The 21,067-nt window shown below is 35.6% G+C and overlaps 1 protein-coding gene across 1 annotated transcript in view; it reads right to left on the bottom strand.

The window, feature by feature from the left end:
- The window catches only part of IFT54 (intraflagellar transport 54), a 48,258-nt gene that overhangs the window by 15,628 nt on the left and 11,563 nt on the right, over positions 1–21,067 (bottom strand). Inside the window, exon 3 of the mRNA XM_072532024.1 lies at positions 5,984–6,523. Coding sequence (XP_072388125.1) covers positions 5,984–6,523 — 540 coding nt within the window. The remainder of the gene's footprint in view (positions 1–5,983; positions 6,524–21,067) is intronic.

Raw genomic sequence — 21,067 nt, 5'->3', positions numbered from 1 at the left:
ATCATAGATAAGTTACTATGCGTTTCAACTGGTATCTTTCCCATTAGAGTCCAGCCTAATAGGGTCTCTATCGCTACCAAGTTACAATTCAAAATATGTCTTCTTCCAGTGTAAAGTTTGCCCGCGATATCTGATCCTATCAAAAGTTCAATTGGAGTAGAATCATATGAGTCAGATATTTCAATATTTAATTTACGAAGTTCTTCCGTCCAGGGCCCATCGAATATGGAAGATACACTATTGCAAATAACAGCTTGATCCAGTGCTTCAAAGGTACAACTATAAGTATCGTGATTTAATTTCACGTCATAGCAATCATGATTTTGCATCAAATTACTTCCTCCGAATAACCCATGAACGAGACTAATTTTTCCTTTTGACTGATATCCCAAAAATTTAGCTGTCGCCTTCAAAATATATGATTTCTGCGATCCAGTATCAATCAATGCTCGCACATGTCTCGATTTACCTAAATGAGTCATTTTTACGCGCAGCGTCTGCAAAAAAACCTGTGTGTTCATATTAGAACTATTCGCAAGTGCCTGATCGACTTTCGCTACCGTATCATCTTGTTGTTTTTGCTCCAAATTATTTGCCTTTGTTCTATTAAATGAAAGTGTCGGACACATTAGAGAAACATGTGATCTACTACAAACTAAGCAACTTAAATGACCTCGACATTTTCGAGCTTGATGGCCAATTTTTAAGCATCGAAAGCATGCACCCTTTTGTGCCAAAATATTTCTTTTTTGCTCGTAGGTCAACTTCTGAGCTTTAAAGCAGCCAGTACTGTCGTGCGAATTTTGGCAAAAAAGGCACTTCGTTGTCACTTCTGAATCTATTAGACCCATTGCCGTAGAAAAGTTTTCTTGTGGTATCCGCGATTTCTGACTAGGCCGTTTAACATCTCTATTTGCTGCACTAGGTAGATCAAAGCATTCCACCGCTAAAGAAATGTGCTGTTCATTATCGACTTCCTTTTTCAAAAAGTGCATGAGATTGTTAAGTCGATTTTCTATAGTAGAAACGCCCACCGTATTTATAAAAGCTTGTGATCCAGCGACCTCGGGTCTCTCGGGAATACGTTGCCAAACTCTCAATAGTTCCGATGGTAAACACGATTCTACTAACGGAAACAGCATCGCCGCGTAATTATCTGATTTTATCCCAAGTGTCTCTAACGCCCGTAATTGAGTTTCGAGATTGTCGTACAGCAAAGATAGATCCCTTTTATTGCCAGACGAGGTGTTATTAATTACTAATTTTAGCAACTCCCGCACGTATACCTCTATTTGCAAATCATCCCGCCCGAATCGCGAAAGAAGACAGTCTACCATTTTACCATAATTGTCCCCAGTGGCTGGAAAACTATCAACTAACTGTCTTGCCCGACTACCCATTAACGTACATTGGACCAGATATTCCACTTTATCATTTAAATCTATATCCGGATCATTATGTATCTTTTGAAACTGGGACCAGAAGGGCAACCAGTTTCTAATATTTCCATCAAACTTCTTAAGTTCTAGAGTAGGTAATTTAAATTTACGCCTACCTGATCTGCTGCCTACACTACTTTCCGATGCCATGGAGTCTACCTCTTCACCTGGCTCGTCCCGCGGCTTCTGTAGAAAATCCTCAGCCTGTGTGTTCAGGTCGGTAAATTTCCTTAGATAAACTTCGCTGCCATCTATCTCTGCCAACAAGTCTGCTTCACTTTCATCACTTTCCAACAGACACTGGTATATATCGCTGTCAACTTTCCTTAGATCCTCATATTTTCGTTTCAAAATTTCTAAGGTCACCACGATTAAACGTACCTTTCCTTCCGGCGCCGACAACAGCTCTTCCAACTCTTTCGCCGATTTAGTAAAGGTGGTACGGAGTACTTTACGGTGCTTTTTGTTTTGATCCATGATTCACAATGCACACTGGAACAAACTACACACGTTTATCGGAACAACAACAAATTAAACGTGCGGTCAAGTGTGTCCGGTTAGATCACTACACTTTCGGCACACCCGGTATACTCAAAAACGATTATTCCCGTAAACTGCCCGTCCTGTCACGGTCGCCAAATGTTGGTTGTATCAATGTAGATCTACCCGTTCTACATCAATATCGTTCGATGGAATAAAAGTCCAAAATTATCAACAATAACTTCTATTCAAAAATTACAGGCGGTTTTAAAATGAAATAATTCTAAAGAATATATCGGTGGTAAGTTCAAAAAGGTACTGATTTTACAATCTTTTAAATTAATATATACATGCCACGGCTTCTCCGAAATAAAAACATAATCAAAGCGGGAAGTCGTTAAATTTAATTACACATTCTTGAAGTGAGACATAAACATAAAAGCTACGTCGCCCTAATATTTAGAATAAACATCTTTTGAGTGCAATAAGCAATAATACTCGAATTAAGCCATAAATTATAAAAAATAATCTACTGAGTGTCTCTGACAGTTGGTGTAATTCATCTTGACATGGTGGTAAGCTTGAAGCATCGAAATTTTTTAGTTTTTTTTTAAGGCTCGTTCACATCATGCAACTTATACTGCCGGTTAAATAGTAAAAATCTGACATCGTTTACTTTTCTTTTTGGAATTGTTCTCGTCAGTCCTGTTCCATATAAGTGACTAAGGTTTCAAAAACTTCATTACAATCGAAGTTGAATAAAAGCATCTTGATACTTATTACATTTAGCGCATGCGTCTAGAATTACTGATCTAAATGAACGCGCATCATTATTATTTTAATATTTTAAAATAATAATGATGCAAAATTAATGTCCAAACAGAATTTGTAAAATTATAATTAACTAATGAAAAAAAATTCAATCAACTTGAAAGTTAAAAAAAAATCGGTTGCCTGTAAAGTCGGTTTTACGGGCGAAGATTTTACGTGACAACGTCTTTTTCTCGGTAGAATATTTATTGATATGAATATTATTAAATTGCACAATAGGAACAAGGAATTGAATGAAAATAAGAATTGCACAAATTTTAACTATAGAAATATATTTTGTTTACTAAAACATTGTACATGTAAACTTAAACTTAACTAATTTCTATTTGAGTGATTTTGTTGAGGATAGGACGATGATAGGAGAAATATGAAATGAAAGGAAGTGTTTCTGCTGTAATGTGTCTTGAACGCCAAGAACGCTCGAGAAAGACAGAGACACAAGCACGGAAGCACGCACCGATTCAACGCGCCTAATTCTCTAGTGCTGCGCGCGCAGCGGACCGATCATGTTTGAGTGGGAGAGAGACGCAAGGCATTCGCCGGTCCGGCGGGCCTCTCTCTCGTTCGGTGACTCACTGTAACAGACGTGAGCGGGCGTTACACTTTTTCATGAATGACTCCGAGCCACAACCTAATTTAAGACGTTGTCACGTCAAAAAAATATTGAAAATATCTACAAAGTAAATTTCAAAACTTAAAAAATTGATAATTCCACTATTAAATTGATTTTTATTAATAATTATTTATAAAATGTTAAAGGAATTCTACAATTTGAATTTTACCTATTGATAAATAGAAATAATATATTTTGTATTTGATTATTAATGTAATAATAAATCAAATTTTTCTTATATCTGAACAATCATTATTTATGCAATGTAAATTTAAAAACCTTTTTATTGTAATAAAAAATAAGTAAAATTACTATTTGTTATACCAAAAATATTTAATAGTTAACATTATAAATTCGGCCCTATCTCTTGGACTATAAGGAAGCGATAAGTGGATTGACAGCATAATAACTGCTTTTTAAGTCTAGTTTTTCAGTGATTCTAGGCAACCTATTTGGGTGGAGTTTTGACTTGTTCTTGAATGAGTTCCGAATCCAGTAGCCCGCTGAAGTATTGGATTTTTATAATATAATTATTTGACAACCTTTTGTTGGCCAACCACCTAGAGCGGAGTTGAGCCGAAATACATTGATTTCGTATGTTCCGTTTTAAATTCGTTCAATCTGTATATATATATATATATATATATATATATATAGAATCTGTTCGGAGCGTTCGCACAAGTCAAATTCGTACAAAAATTAGTTCGAAGTGAAGCCTTTCTTAATCGTCAATTTCAAAAGTTCAGTACTTTTATGTTTCAAAAGTAATGCCGATTTCCTAGATCCGTCTTTTTCAACATTTGCTTCGCGATCCCTTACTCGGGGTTCCAGTAGCAAGCCGGGTAGAATAAAAAGCCAAGATGAGAGACTGTGAATGATTATTGTTTAATATTTTTCAACATTAGTTCTATGTTTGGCATGCAAATACTTAATCATTTTCCAACTGGAACTCATTTTGTGTTCTTAGTTTTCATGTTAACCCTTGAATAAAGGTAGTTCACAAATGTAGGAAGTGGTGAAAGGGACTAGTAATTACAAAGCTTCCCTTGGCAGATCAAGATATTTTTCTTTTCACTTCAGGCAGAAATATCAATCGTTTATCGATTCTAACGCGAACTAAATTCCATTTTGAGGATGGTATCAGCAGCCAAATCTACAAATCTATCAGCATCTAGCAGATAATCTAGTTGTACTAACTTATCTATCTAAAAATGGATCCGGGTTCGATCCTCGCACAGATATTAAACATTTTTCAAATTCTAGTTTAACTGAACTGCCTCCTTGCTTCGGAGTCCTGAAGTCGTCAGTCCCAGCTATGTAAGTAGTCGTTAACATTAAAACCTAAGCCAGAAGGTTGCACGAATGGAAGATCTATAATAAGCAAATTACCTGCAGTACAACCGATTCTAACATACATATATATATATATATATATATATATATATATATATATATATATATATATATATATATATATATATATATATATATATATTATTAAACATACATATATATTCCGGTTTCCGAAAAAATATATATCCGTTGTTAACTTGAAAGTTCAGTTCTGGGAAACTACAACTTAATAGTAACCCTGAGCTAACTAAGATTCACCGACATCCCATTTGTTATCCATGAGAAGACCAGGAGAATAGCTGACGTCCTTTGAACTGGGTTGAATTAGAGTTTCCAACTTTTAAAGTCAGTTAAATCATTCATAGATATTGTAGATAATAAACTTCATTTATATTTACTTATACTGTAACAAATAATAAAGTTCGTTTTTAAATAAGCCATAAGTGATCTAACATGTATAACTTATATTTTGGTCACCTACAACTTATTGAAAGACCAAAATTGAAGAAGTGATTACAAGATGATCCAGAACACCAGTGTGATGTCTAAAAAGACATAAGAATATGACAAAAAGCAAACATATTGCCCCAAATTCAATAGGGCTCTTCTTAGACCAAAGGAAACCTGTATTCTACGTTTCACAATTCTAAGATTTTTCCTTCAAGAAAAAAAAATGGCATGTGTTACGATAAATAATGACTCGTAATATCTAAACTGTAAAAATCCTTTCTCATTCAAATATTTTCCAGATCATATACCTGCCGGCAGAAATTTCTAGTAAGAAGATGTACGGGTCCCCTACGCTAAAAGACCTGTTTGGCTCCACGGCGATCGAGAAGTTCTGGAAGTTCAAAGCCGCTTCGAGAATAACTGTATTTTATATTTAAGGAGGGAATTTTGTTGGAAACAGTTAGTCTGAAAATAACATCGCGTCGAGTTTTTAAAATGTAACGCACGTATTGTAATAAATGTAAATAAATTATATAATTATTAATGTGAAACAAATTAGTTATATTGTACAAATAAAGACTTTGAATAAACTTGTAAGTGTTATAAGTGTAGAACCTTTGATAATAAATAAAGACAATAAATTAGATTAATAAAAAATACTACACATGAAAATATCAGAAGAAGAAGATAATACTACAAATTTAATATAAGTATGTAGTAAGTTTCACAACTCTATTTTTTTCCTTCTAAAAAAGAATATTTTTCTTAAATAAATAAATATCTATCTATAAAAGTTTTTATTTCAAAAAGTACTTACCAGTCGTTTCCAACATTTTGAATGGTTCATTTTGGGTTTGAACGTATTCTTTAGTTGTAGTTTTATTTTTGTCCAAATCACCACTTTTAGGTCGTGCTGATTTGGGTCTTAGTAAATTCCGATTGCTATTTACTTCCACATTGGCTATGCTTTTTTTAGCATCAAAGTTTTCAGTTTCCTTGTTAATTTCATTCGTAATTGTAGTGTTTAAACCTTCGTTTATAGGTAAATTATGTCCTAACTTTGGTGTATCTTCAGGATCTTTACTTTGTTCTAAATTTGGTCCATCGTCTTCTTGTTGTTTACTTATATTTGTTTCTACTGGATCATCTTTCTTTTCAGACAAAGTATTACTATCATTTCTTGTATAATCTTTGACTTTGTTACCAGCATTTCTAGCTGAATCAACTTTGGATTTTTCTTTTTTTATAGATTCTTGTTTAAGTGTTTCTTTTTTAAAAGAGTCTATTTTTGGAGATTCCTGGGTTTTATGTATCTTTGATGCCTTTTCTTCTTGCTTGTTATTTTTTCTTGTTTTGCCTAAAAGAAATAAGGCATATGTTATTATTGTACGATGCGATGATCTGATGTCTAGCACTGTAGCGTGTACACTAGAAACCACCCACCTTTTTAATGAGTATATATAAACCAGTATTTGTTATGTAAAAGTTTTTATGTATTTTAGATTTAAGTTATGCAATTGTAGAAAATGTATAGAAGTGCAAAAAATAAATAAAAGTGTAAATAAATTGAACGTTGAGTTTAATTCCAATTACAGTACATTGTAGTTTAATTAGTCAGTTTTTAAGTTTATTTTTATTACAGATTGTCCTTGCTGCGCGATTGATTGCGTTTGTGTCATTGTGCGAGCGTTTATGCGAGCTTATTGGTGTATCTTCACAATAGACATCGCCGCGATACAAGAAGTAAGATGGGGAAAACAGGAGAAATCACAAAAGAAAAAAATGTATTTATATACAGTGGAGATGGCAAATATAGCAAGAATGGAGTAGGGTTTCATATAAATAAAAAAACTCACAAACAGCATAACAAAGTTCGATCCGATAGACGGGAGGATCGCCGCACTGAGACTAAACATGGAAAAACAATACATAGCATCAATATATATAATATCAATATATATTGGAGCATATATATATATATATATATATATATATATATATATATATATATATATGCTCCAATTGAAACATCCGATCCAGCAGACAAATATAAATTCTATGAAAACCTAAATAAAGCATGCGACGAAATATCAAAAAAAAATACATGCTACTTGAAAGACCTAGTCGGAAAATGAAAAGGAACTGACAAAGGAATTTGAGCATCCAAGAAAACATAAGGCAACTTGGTGACATCCATCTGGCAGTGAAAATCAAATTGACCACGTTCTAGCAAGCAAAGAGTTGGGACACGCTGGACACAAGATCTTACAGAGGGGCAAACGCGGACACGGACCAATTTCTGGTAATAATAAAAATGAGAGAGCTCAAATGGAAAAAAATATTAAACTAAAACCAAGTCTAATAAATGTAACCTAGAAGCATTAGAAGAGACTGAAATAAGAGAAACATTTGAACAACAGATAAATGAAAATATATCCAACCTTATTAGTCCACCCAAAAATATAAACGAAAGATGGCAAGAAATAAAAAGCAAAATAAATTAAACAACAAATGAAATAATAGGAAAGAAAAAAACAACAAAAATAAATAAAGACTGGTACAATCAAGGCTGCTAAACAAAGAGAACAAATAGGGCAAATGGAGCAAATAATTCAAAAATCGAGAGAATACAACAGAGAAATGCACGTAATATTCATAGATTTCAAGAGCGCTTTTAATACAATCAATCGGACGAAAATGATCAAAGAGCTAGATCATCTTGGAATCCCAGAAAAATTGAGACATATTATGCTAACAGTGAGTCTAAAGAACACCACAGCAAAGATAAGTTTCAACGGAACAACTTCTAAGAATATCAAAGCAGCAAAGGCGTGAAACAAGATAACTCTATCTCCCCAACACTATTTAACGTGATATTAGAAGCAATAATAATGAATACAAAATTCGTAAACAAAAACATTATTACAGATCAACTTCAAGTAATAGCATATGCAGATGATTTAGTTATCATAGCAAAGACGACGATGACACTTATAAGAGAATTGAAAAACTAGATAAGGAAGCAAAGAAAATATGGCTAGAGATAAACTAGCACAAAACAAAATACATGACGATAGGGAAGGATGACACAACATCTCAGAAATATCTAATAACACAGGACCACAAATTTAACTGTAGCCATCTTTAGCTACTTGGGAGTAACAATAGGGAAAACCGGAAAAGAGAGAACAGAGGAAAGAATTCTGAAAGGCAAAAAAAACATATGGAATGAATAGAAATCTGTTGAGAAGCAAGACTCTAAGTAAGAAAACAAGGATGTACCTATATGAGACTTATTATATAAGACCTGTTGTAATATATAGGAAGGAAACAACGAAGATTAACAAGAAAGAGGAAGATAGCCTACAAAAATTCGAAAGACAAATGAGAACGATACTGGGCCCCAATGTAACAAGAGGAGACGAAGGAGAAGAATGAAGACAAATGCTGAAATTGAAGATAAATTCATAATGAGATTCATTCAGATACATAAAATCTCTTCACTTAGAATGGATAGGACATATACAGGGACGCCCACACTCAAACATGCTAAGAAGGATAACTAACTGGACCTCACCAAGATCCACCTCACCCAAGAATAGAATTTTTTTAATAGCTATAATCCCTAAGGATTGTAAAGCATAATGAATGCATTGTTGGTGTTTATATGATTTTTGTGTATGTATTAGTTTATACTGCTTTTGCTGACATTAGGGCAGGTCGCACTTTGAATGATAATTTGTATCGTACGTTATCATTATCATACTGACTTTACAACCTTTTGGGGGTCATAGCCTCCCTAAAAATTGTATCGTACGTTGTAATGTTATAAACGTCACATGTTTGTTATTTTTCTTCAATAATTTTATTCCAATTTCTTTTGAGTTTATTCATTTGTTAATTTTCTGTTTTGTTTTACTGGTTTTCTAAAAATAGTTGGCCCCAACTTTCTTCTAACTAAATACTCTGTTTAATTATTCTTCTTTATTTTAAATTTTCAATTATTTGAATTCTATTCTAATTTACCCTTTGTATACGTCCGTATTTACACCTCGTATATTTGGTGTATAATTTGCTGTAGAATATTCTTTGTAATATTGGTATATCTCGTGGTTGAACCTTATTCTCCACATACCATCGTCGCAAATGGGTAACAATATCCTTCTCAATATCTTTCTTTCAAAAGTATTAATAAGGTTTATTGTCTTTTCTGTCATGATCCATGTTTCTACGCCATATGTTGCTATTGGTTATATGATGTTTTTATATATTTTGAACTTTACTTCCCTATAGATGTCTTTGGATCCAAACACCTGCGACAGGGAGAAGTATACTTTATTAGCAAGCACTATTCGTTTCAGTATTTCTTCCTCTTTGCTGCCGTCCTCGGTTAATGTAAGCCCAGCTATATGAGCTGTTTTACTACTTCAATATTTGCATCGTCTATTGTCAAATTTGGCAAGTTTCGTTATTACCTTGCTTGTATTAAGGCTTTAGTTTTATCTATGTTGACGGCTAGCCTTATTTCTTTCGAATTTTCTTCAATTTCCACATAAAGTCCTGCGAGGTACCTTGCGGTTCGTCCCATTACGTTTATATCGTCTGCGTACATCACAATCTGCTTTAGACTTATAAAACAATAAATTTTTTTGAGTATACAGACATTTTTCTTATAACATATTCCAGACATATGTTAGAATCGGAGCCAGCCCCATCCACTTCTAACTAATTACAAATTTGTTTGTGTGTTGATAAATCCGACTATCGTGTCAAATTTCAAATCAAAGGATTTGTAGAAGGAGAGAATCTTTTCTGTATCCCTTTCATCTACACAAAGTAGAATTTTCGTTTGGAAACCCATTTTATTAGTTCAATCTTTTATTGGGGTAAGTTAAAAATATACAATATTCTATATTCGCAGTTGATAATTTTCTTGTATTTTTTTAATTGTTTAATATTTATAACCTATGCTCAAGTTTCATTATAACCTTAAAAAGGTATATATAGATGGAATCTTTTATTTAATTCATTTTTACCTTTAATAACTTCGTACTTATATTTGTATAAATTATATATTATACTAAATTTTCTAGTATTAGTATTTCTAGTATTATAAAATTAATAATTGATTATTAATTTTTTGGAATCACATGGCAAGGCAAGACATTTAATGTTATGATATCAGCTAACACAAGATTATTTGGTGTGGTTTTTTTAATATTGGGCTTATCTTTTTCCCCTTTTTGGTGGCAGCAGCCGATTAACACCACGTGGTGTTCACCATAACTGTCTATTGAAGGGATGTAACAAGTTTATAATCCTAGCTGCTACCACTATGGATCAACATCTCCATTGAAGCTTACATACATCTCCATTTGAAACCTACAGTTAGCTCCATTTGAGATTACATTATTGAGTCTCTCATCCAGAAGTGACATATGTGAAATGATATTCAGCTCTCCTTACGGTATTAACCTTAAGTATATTTTACATTTTTATTTTATTGTAAAGCTTAGGCAAGATTTGCTCAATTAAATGTCGTTATATATTTTCCCCTAAAAAAAACTAATTAGTCAAGCCAACAAACAATTATAGTTAGTTTTATAATAACATAGAAAAAACTAATTCGTTTTATAATAAACTACAAACAATTTCCCATATAATACATTATATTTTTTTTTGTTTAGGTATTTTACAAACATCTAATTGATCTTGCAATAATCTCCAAACGATTATCCATCTCATAAATGAGCTGTCTCTTGAGAAATAATTAATCTAGCACTCTGCTGTCAGATGGATCACGCTCAGAATAATTTAATTGTTTTTTTTTTTCGTTAATTATTTCGTTAAATATTTAAATGTTTTAATATTATATTAGTTTTTATCTAAAAAATAAATTACTTGAATTTTGGTCTATGCCAGAAAACTAATTAATTACCCAAACTAAGTCACCCAAAAATAATGTATGTATATATATATATATATATATATATATATATATATATATATATATATATATATATATATATATATATATACTAGCTGACCCGGCCACGCGTTGCTGTGGCTTAAGTTTTTGTTATATTACATTATAGTAAACAATCTAAGAGGAACAATAAGAGAACATCAGTCACGGAGTCCACTATGCTTTTTCACACAGATGGTATTTGTAAAAAAATATGGTGATCTCCTTACTTGACTTTCTACTACTATAACCCTTTAGTACAATGAAATTATTTATGAACAAAGACGAAAATGTTGATGTTGGTATACAAGTTCACTGGATTGAGATTTGAAGGGGAAGTACGTTGAACACAATTAATTAAAATGTTCTTACACTTGATATTAAGCAAAAATCAATAGGTACAAAATAAAAATTTATCAGATTTATTATTTCCATTTAATTTTATAACAAATATAAGTATATTACAGTATAATACAGTAAATAACATGTGACGCTTAAACTCATGAATGAGGTAGGCAAGGCAGACAGTCTTAAACTTTTAAACATTAATATCTATTTTTTTGAATTATAAATACTTTCAATTTCAATTTAATTTAACACCAATCGGTGCACAATGTTTTTGGTTAACCTGTCTTTAGCTAACACAAATAGATTCGACGGTTTCCCAACACGTGAACACGCAACATATAGTTGCCCATGAGAAAAACATGGATTTTTCAAATCTAAACCACAAATGGACATTGTTTGACCTTGAGATTTATTTATAGACATGGCGAAAGCTAAACGAATTGGAAACTGTAGCCTTTTGAAGGATATGGTAGAATCTGATGGTATCATCGTAATACGTGGCAGCAGGACCACTTTTCCTTTAAACTTCCCAGCCAAAATGGTTGCTTCAAGAATGTTTCCGGTGATCTTTTTGATGACCAAACGCGTACCGTTACATAATTGAGGTGGATTCAAATTACGGAGGAGAATAATAGGGGAACCAATCTTTAATCGAAGATTATGTGGTGGTATTCCAGGGATATCTAATGAATTTAAAAATTCAATCTTAAAATTTACACTTTTATTTTCATCAACAACAGTATCGATTGATTTAAAAAACATCAGATCACCTGGTAACAACTGTTGTATCTGGAAGTTAATTTCGTCAACATCAACGTTTTTGGCTGCCAAAATCGCCCGTTGACTAAGCCATTCATGATTCAAATAATTATTCTGTATATCTGGGAAAATACTCTGAATCAATTCATTTTTATCCTGAACAACAGTGCAAAAATTGTCTGGTAGTTTAATGCATTGCGTATTTGGTTGCAGTTCTATTTTACCGTTCCCAATATCTAGTAGTTGTTCGGAAAATATTTGTGCTGATGGATCATTTTGCAATTGTACTCGCATATTTATGGTCAATCGAAGTGTTTCAACACTTCGCCATAAGAATGATTGTTTCAAACATGCATTAATCTCATCCGCGAAAGTAGAGCGAGGTATAACCGGTAAGGTCTGCCGGAAGTCACCAGACAAAAGTAAGATAGCACCACCGAAAAGTTTATTATTGCTGTTTAAATCTTGCATAGTTCTGTTTAATGCTTCAAGTGAATATTTGTGTGCCATTGTGCACTCATCCCAAATTATTATAGAACTCTTCCGCAACACTGCAGCTATTCCATTATTCTTTTTGATGTTACACATTGCATCTGATTTATTACGAACGTCCAATGGCAGCTTGAATGTTGAATGTGCTGTTCGCCCACCATACAGTAAAGTAGCCGCAATGTCTGACGATGCTACTGCTAATGCAATTTTTTGTTGCGACCGTATTTTGGCAAGAATCAACGATATTAAAAATGTCTTACCGGTTCCACCGGGTGCATCCAAGAAAAAAAAAACCGCCTTGTTCAGCAGCAACAGCCAGCATAATCTGATCATAAATAATTTTTTGTTCTGCTGTCAGTAACGGTTCACTGTTCATGATAATTGTTGCTAAACTTCCATGGTCATATTGATTTTCTCGTTGTAAATCGGTATTGACTAAGTCGGTGGCTGGACGATTAGGTGATGGCATACCATAATGATTAAGTGGTAAATTTGAAATAAGAACACATAAATCCTCGATCAAGACCAATGCTTCATTGTACATCTCTGGTGTATAATCTATGTTTTGGCATTGATTTGTTTGTCTTATTCGGTGCAAGATGTCTTCTGTCATACAATTTTTATATTTTTCCCATAAAGTTTGTGCTTACGAGGGATAACATGTCAAAATAATTGCAAACAACTGACGAATGTTATTCGGTGTTGATGTCAACGCAGCATCAGCAAGCGTTAAGTCCCAATGGTTATCGTCTTCTAGCAATTGCAGTTCACGACATGCATCCTGGTATGTATTGAATACTCGACCATTAACTGTTCGTAAAAATTCAAAAGACGTTGGTCCGGGAACATTCACCAATAACAAACGTAAATAGAAGCACTCACGTTGCTTTGGATGTACCGTGTAAAGTGTAAAGTCTCCCCAATGTCTTAGCTTTGAATATGCCTGTAATGGAAGGATGTGGCTTTCCTTGTTTCCGTGGCTCCCATTTTTTACTGGATTTGTTCCATGTGAAATAACGTGGAACATCACCAAACACCAATGTCTTCGCGAATTGGCCAAAAACATCAGGTTTTTGACACAATGTAAAAAATTCAATTAGAGTCGTTTTCGGAGCTTCGAACGCTCTTTGGAGAACATTTTCTTCAGTGAAGTATACATGTAACGATGAGTCAAAGCCATCACCGTTAAACCAGCGTGCGCGCGAACCAACCCATGAAGTAGGAGTGTATCGACAGTAGAAAGGGCAAAACTAATTACACAGCTCCGCTATATAAACCGCAACATTTCCTCATAGAGACAGAATCGACAGGTGTTGACTGAAGGTTCTCTTCTTCCCTACCCCGGCTTGTGGACGCGTTGAGTTCACAAGTTGTTCCGTCTCCCATACCGCCGCTATCCGAAGAGCGTGTTGAGCTCTTCACTACCCGTACTCTGAAGCAGTCGTGTTGAGACTGTCGAGGAGTGTCCTATTAACCCGAATCACTTAAGGGACGTGTTGAGTTACTTTCCTTCCTTTGTACCTATCGTCCGCTGTTATTAAATCGATATAACGTTACCGTAAAATTTCAGATACACACTCGCTTGCCGATAAGACTAGTTCCATATGACAAGGTCAAGCTTAATTTGAATAAATAGGCCAGGTACTGAGAAGACTAAACCAAATTGTAAATATGTACATAAGATTTTTGTCAATTTAATTTAAGGAAGACAATAAAGTTTTATTTTTATTTTGAACTCTGTCTCTGACTGTCTAAAAGCTACCCGGATAGTGACTCCCACGAGAGGACATCACAAATGGCGCCCGAGCAGAAAAATACGTTTTAAACAATAATACCGACCGAATTCCGAATTTTATTTTCATAAGACAGTACTACATTTCAAATTTTAATCAAAGACATGGTGATTCACAGTTCAATAATGACAGACGCTCCGGAAACGTCGAAGGTTAGTTGGGTGTACCTATTAAAGAAAGACGAACTTATAGCCGAATTAACAAACAGAGAACAGCCGACGGAAGGGAATTTCAGCGAGCTAAGAGCGAGATTAGTTGCGATCATCAAGGCACCAACTCAAAAAGGCCAAAACCCAGAGGAAATAGAAGAAAACCAGATGGAAGACAGACAAAGAAAGATGGAAATAGTACGCAAATGGGGGTTACACTTTGATGGTTCAAGAGACCCAATAGAATTCATAGAACGGTTGAAAGAACTCCAGACAGCTTACGGCCTACAAGACACCCACGTTTTACAAGCTCTACCAGAAACATTAAACGGGAAAGCATTACTATGGTACAGAAACAATAATAAATATTGGAACGAATTAAAAGACTTCGAACAAGATTTCCGCAATTTCTTCGTTTCCTCCGTTCTCACGCAATCTCTGGAAGCTCAAATCCGGAACCGACTCCAACGAAACAACGAAGGTGTAAAAGACTACATCATTGATATTCAAACAATGATCAGAAGACATGGTGAATTCAATCACCAAGAAGAACTAAACAGGATATACACCAATATGAACCCGAAATACAAGTTGTATATAAAGAGGCAAGACGTATCATCATCAGGTTAGCGGAAGAATATGATATGGTCCCAAAAGAAATATATAACAGAAACAATACAAGGTGTGACTGGACACAGGCAAATAGTCATAATAACAAAATACAGAATTTCGACAGACAGACTTGTTGTTGGAGATGCGGCCGCAGAGGCCACAATAGAAGAAACTGCAGAGCTATCGCTGTACTCTTCTGCAGCCATTGCGGAACCCGAGGAACAACTTCCAATAACTGCCAATGTAGAAGCCGACCGGAAAACTCCAACAGGACTGGACAAGAAGGAGGCAACCCAGTCAGCATTTAGAGTCCTCCCTAACAACCTCCAGCTACGCACACTATACAGATCAACGACCCCACACAACGATAACGTTCAGCAACGGTAAAAAGTTAAGAGCACTAATAGACACAGGAGCCCAAAATTCGTTTATAGGACAAAAAGGTAAAAAAATATTGGAACAATGTGGAACAAAAAGCGACAGAAAAGCTTTAAAGATCACGCTGGCAGATGGAAAAACCAGCAACATAGAAATCTGTTTTACAGCAAAATGTTCCATAGACAACGTTTGGAGAAAAGCCAAGCTACATTTTTTACCAAACCTAGCTTCAGAAGTAGTACTGAGAATGCATGAAATAACAAGATGGGGCCTTGATTTATCAAACATCTTAAAAGGAAATCGCGTAAGAAGGAGAGAACAATACCCAACCAGTACAGAACACGGATCCAGATCGTACAATGCAGACAATAACCGAATACCGACCAATTCCAGGGTCAACGAAACACCAACCGCAAGATATCCGCTCCAACAGAGAAGCAAAATATATAACAAAACGACCTACCGACTACCGACCGATACCGCGGTCGAAGACCAGACCGAAAATATACAGACTACCGACCGATACCGCGGTCGACAACCAGACCGAAGATATACCGAACTACCGACCGATACCGCGGCCGACGACCAGACCGAAGATATTCCGTCATACATACCGGAATTCACGAACAGTCCGAAACGAGAGCAGCTCGACATCAGTACTACACTAAACAATACCGAAAAAAAAACAATTACAGGAACTGTTACTAATAGAATTGGAGAAATTTAAACAAATTAAAGGAACAACACATCTAACCGAACATACAATAAAACTCAAACATAATACACCGATCAAACAAAGATACAGGCCCCGAAACCCGGCAATGCAGAAGATCATAAACGATGAGATAGATAAGATGCTAGAAGAGAACGTGATAGAAAAATCTAATAGCCCGTACAGTTCCCCCATCGTCCTAGTAAAAAAGAAGGATAACAACGGATACAGATTTTGCATCGATTTTAGGAAAATCAACGACATCTCAGAAAAAGATGCCTACCCATTACCGTACATCAATCATATCCTAGAAAAGTTAAAATCTGCAAAATATTTTACCACGTTAGATCTAAAAAATGGATATTGGCAAGTACCACTTTCCGAAGCAAGCAAACCCTTGACCGCTTTCATAGCACCAGGAAAAGGACTATTCCAGTTCAAAGTACTTCCATTCGGATTACACGCCGCCTCCGCTACTTTTCAACGATTACTAGATACAATAATCGGCCCAGAAATGGAACCACATGCATTCGCCTATTTAGACGACATAATAGTACTGGGGAAAACGTTCGAGGAACATATGGAAAACTTAAAAGAAGTACTTCACAGACTACAGCAGGCCAAACTACGAATTAATATAGACAAATGTAAATTCTGCAAAGAAGAGATAAATTATTTAGGCCATGTAGTAAACAAAACGGGAATAAAAGTGGACGACAACAAGACAAAAGCTATAGTCGAATATCCCGCGCCAAAAACCGTTAAACAACTACGCCGATTTTTGGGCATCATCTCATGGTATAGGAGATTTATAAAAGATTTTTCACGAACTGCAGCACCTTTAACAAAGCTACTAAAGAAAAAAACAACATTGGACTTGGGACAGAGACCAAGAGGAAGCATTTAACAAAATAAAATTACTACTGACACAAGCTCCAATACTGATCTGCCCGGACTTCCAGAAAAGATTTTTTTTACAATCTGACGCTTCAAACCACGGTTTAGGAGTAGCTTTAGTACAAACAAACGACGAAGGACAGGAACAAGTCATCGCTTACGCAAGTCGAACCCTAACAAATGCCGAAAAAAATTACAGCGTTACAGAAAAAGAACTACTAGCGATCATCTTCGGTATAGAAAAGATGAAACCCTACATCGAAGGATACCCATTTTCAATTATCACAGATCATCAAAGTCTACGATACTTACAAACAATGGAAAACCCTACAGGTAGAATAGCTAGATGGGCAATGCTGCTGCAACAATTTGACTTCGATGTCATTTACAGAAAGGGCTCCCAGAACGTCCTGGCCGACGCGCTCTCTAGAGAACCAGTAGATCTGGTTTGCATAATAAACGTAGAAGATGTAGAACCCGACGAATGGTACAATAAAGCTTTAAATAAAATCCAGACAAATCCGCAACTATTTCCAGACTACTCTATCAAAGATGGACTTCTCTATCGACACTTCTGGGACAAATACGATTTAAAAGAGACAGAGGTATCCAAGCCCTGGAAACTATGCATCCCAAACCACAAGAGACAACAACTCCTGGCAGAAAACCACGAGCAACCGACCGCAGGACATCTAGGAATAGCCAAAACAATAACCCGCCTAGCTAGAAAATACTACTGGCCAGGGATGTTTAAAGACGCAGCAAAGTTCGTCAGGAACTGCAAGAACTGTCAGCAATTTAAGCCGCAACAAAGCTTAACTCCAGGCCGCATGCAATCTACACAAATTCCGCCACATCCATGGCACACCGTTTCAACCGACATCATAGGACCCCTTCCAACATCCAGCAAAGGGAACAAATATATAATGACATTCCAGGACACCTTTTCAAAATGGGTCGAAGCCATACCGATCAGAACAGCAACGGCAAAATCAGTCTGTCAGAACTTAAAAGATAAAATCATTATGAGATTCGGATCACCCAAAGAGCTAATATCAGACAACGCAAGAACATACGATAACAGGGAAGTACGAAAGTTGCTAGACGAATTCCAGATTTCTAAAAGAAACATTCCGCCATATTCTCCCCAGAATAATTCAGTAGAAAGAACAAACAGAGTAATCAAAACAATGATAGCTCAGTTCTGCGATAATAACCATAAGAAATGGGACACGAGCCTTCCAGAACTACTATTCGGATATAATACAGCTAAACACGATTCAACGGGTTTCTCCCCAGCCTTCCTGAACTTTGGACACGAACTAGAAATTCCAAGTAAAGTCGTAAACACCCCAAACGACACACAACATACCGATCAAAACATAAAATGGCATAAACTACGAGAAACATTCGAACTAGTACGTACAAACCTGGCAAAAGCTTTTACAACTCAAAGCCATTACTACAACTTACGACGAAGAGAGTGGAAACCCACAATAAACGACAAAGTCATGAAAAAGGAATACCAACTCTCAAATGCCGCCAAAAATTTTAACGCCAAATTAGCACCGAAATTTTCAGGCCCATATACTATAACAAAAGTGTGTTCTAATGTAATATTCAAATTAAAACACGACGATAAAAACCGTACAATAACAGCTCATATCAAAGACCTAAAACCCGCATTTACCGATTTCCCTACTCCTTAATCAGTCCAAGCACTTACAGTCAACACCAAGTAGTGACAGTATATTCTAATACAGTTTACCAGTAACCTTCAAATATAATGTCAGACACGTTAGAAATATATTACAGTGACAGAAATGGACGGCACAGTTACGCCGCCACCATACACCGTTCCAGAATTAATATCACCATTGGGGAACACACCAAAACCTAACACCCCGGGCAAAGGTTGCGAGCCCCTGATAAAGGCTATTTCCAAATTTAAAAACCTTTTCGATGAACCAACCATGGGCATCACAAAAATTCAGAAAGTCCAGTCAATTCCAGTATCAATCCCGCTGCTCTCACTAATTCCGCCGCAGCATAAAGGAAAAAATACAGACTGAGACTCCCGAACCAGGTGCTGAGGATAAAAACCAATAATTGAAGTCCCACGAAGGAAGACGTTTTTTTTAAGAGAGAGGAAGACGATTTTTTTTAAGAAGACGATATATTTTTTTTAGGGCGGACATTTTTTATTTCGATGTATTGTAAATTTTTTTTAGGGTAACCAAGTACCTGGCAAGGAATAAAAATAAAAAAATTTTGTTCCAAAATTTTTTTTCCCAGGAAGAGGGGGTGTAACGATGAGTCAAAGCCATCACCGTTAAACCAGCGTGCGCGCGAACCAACCCATGAAGTAGGAGTGTATCGACAGTAGAAAGGGCAAAACTAATTACACAGCTCCGCTATATAAACCGCAACATTTCCTCATAGAGACAGAATCGACAGGTGTTGACTGAAGGTTCTCTTCTTCCCTACCCCGGCTTGTGGACGCGTTGAGTTCACAAGTTGTTCCGTCTCCCATACCGCCGCTATCCGAAGAGCGTGTTGAGCTCTTCACTACCCGTACTCTGAAGCAGTCGTGTTGAGACTGTCGAGGAGTGTCCTATTAACCCGAATCACTTAAGGGACGTGTTGAGTTCCTTTCCTTCCTTTGTACCTATCGTCCGCTGTTATTAAATCGATACAACGTTACCGTAAAATTTCAGATACACACTCGCTTGCCGATAAGACTAGTTCCATATGACAAGGTCAAGCTTAATTTGAATAAATAGGCCAGGTACTGAGAAGACTAAACCAAATTGTAAATATGTACATAAGATTTTTGTCAATTTAATTTAAGGAAGACAATAAAGTTTTATTTTTATTTTGAACTCTGTCTCTGACTGTCTAAAAGCTACCCGGATAGTGACTCCCACGAGAGGACATCACATACACGTTGACCGTTTTCAAGATGTATTGCCAGATGTTGGACAGCAGGATCTCTTTCGTGGATGAGAAAGCTGAGAATATGCCAAATAGCTTCATTGCTGCTAATGTATCTGCCCATTTGGTATCGTGCTATTTCGTCATTTTTATTTATGTTTTGTACTTCAAATATGGCCAAATCACTGCCTTTGTTTACATATTTACAAATATACTTAATTGATTTAACAGAACTGCAAAGCTCAACATTGATATGAGCTTTGTAAGTTTTTGAAAGTAGTGGTGAGTATGGTACCACCCACTGATTATCAAACTCAACTTGATTTGGAAAGTTCGGCAGTCGCATTGTAAATGTGTGGCCACCATTCTCAGTACTTCTGAGGCGATACATTGGATAACCATCAATATCCGTGATCGTGTCATTCGTATGCGGCTTTGGGAAGTTTTTTTACATTTTCCATTTTCCATGCACGGTGACGTCATGTTGAAAGCACCGCATGGCCCATGGATCATGTGTTTGGTGACAATATCAAATAATTCTTGATCAATTAATGGGTCTGGAATTTCGGCTGAAATTATTTGATCGATTTCTTCAGGACGGATTCTATCTTTAAGCCAAACCAAAATGTGGGTATGAGGCAAACCTCGCTTTTGCCACTCTATCGTATACAGCCAACAACGTGTGATACCAAAAATTAAATATTTAACAATAAAATCAATTAAGGATTTCAATTTTTGTTTAAACACACGTGCAGTTAAATCATTACGATGAATGGCTTGTTGTCCTGGCAATAGTAAAGTGTGTATCTCTTCCCAATTCGGATTACATGTGAATGTAATAAATAAATCCGGTCGGCGGTAA

Source organism: Diabrotica undecimpunctata, chromosome 5, assembly GCF_040954645.1.
Source record: "Diabrotica undecimpunctata isolate CICGRU chromosome 5, icDiaUnde3, whole genome shotgun sequence".
In the NCBI taxonomy this organism is placed as follows: domain Eukaryota; kingdom Metazoa; phylum Arthropoda; class Insecta; order Coleoptera; family Chrysomelidae; genus Diabrotica; species Diabrotica undecimpunctata.
The sequence above is the reverse complement of the archived record's forward strand: the minus strand, read 5'-3'. Positions and strand labels throughout refer to the sequence as shown.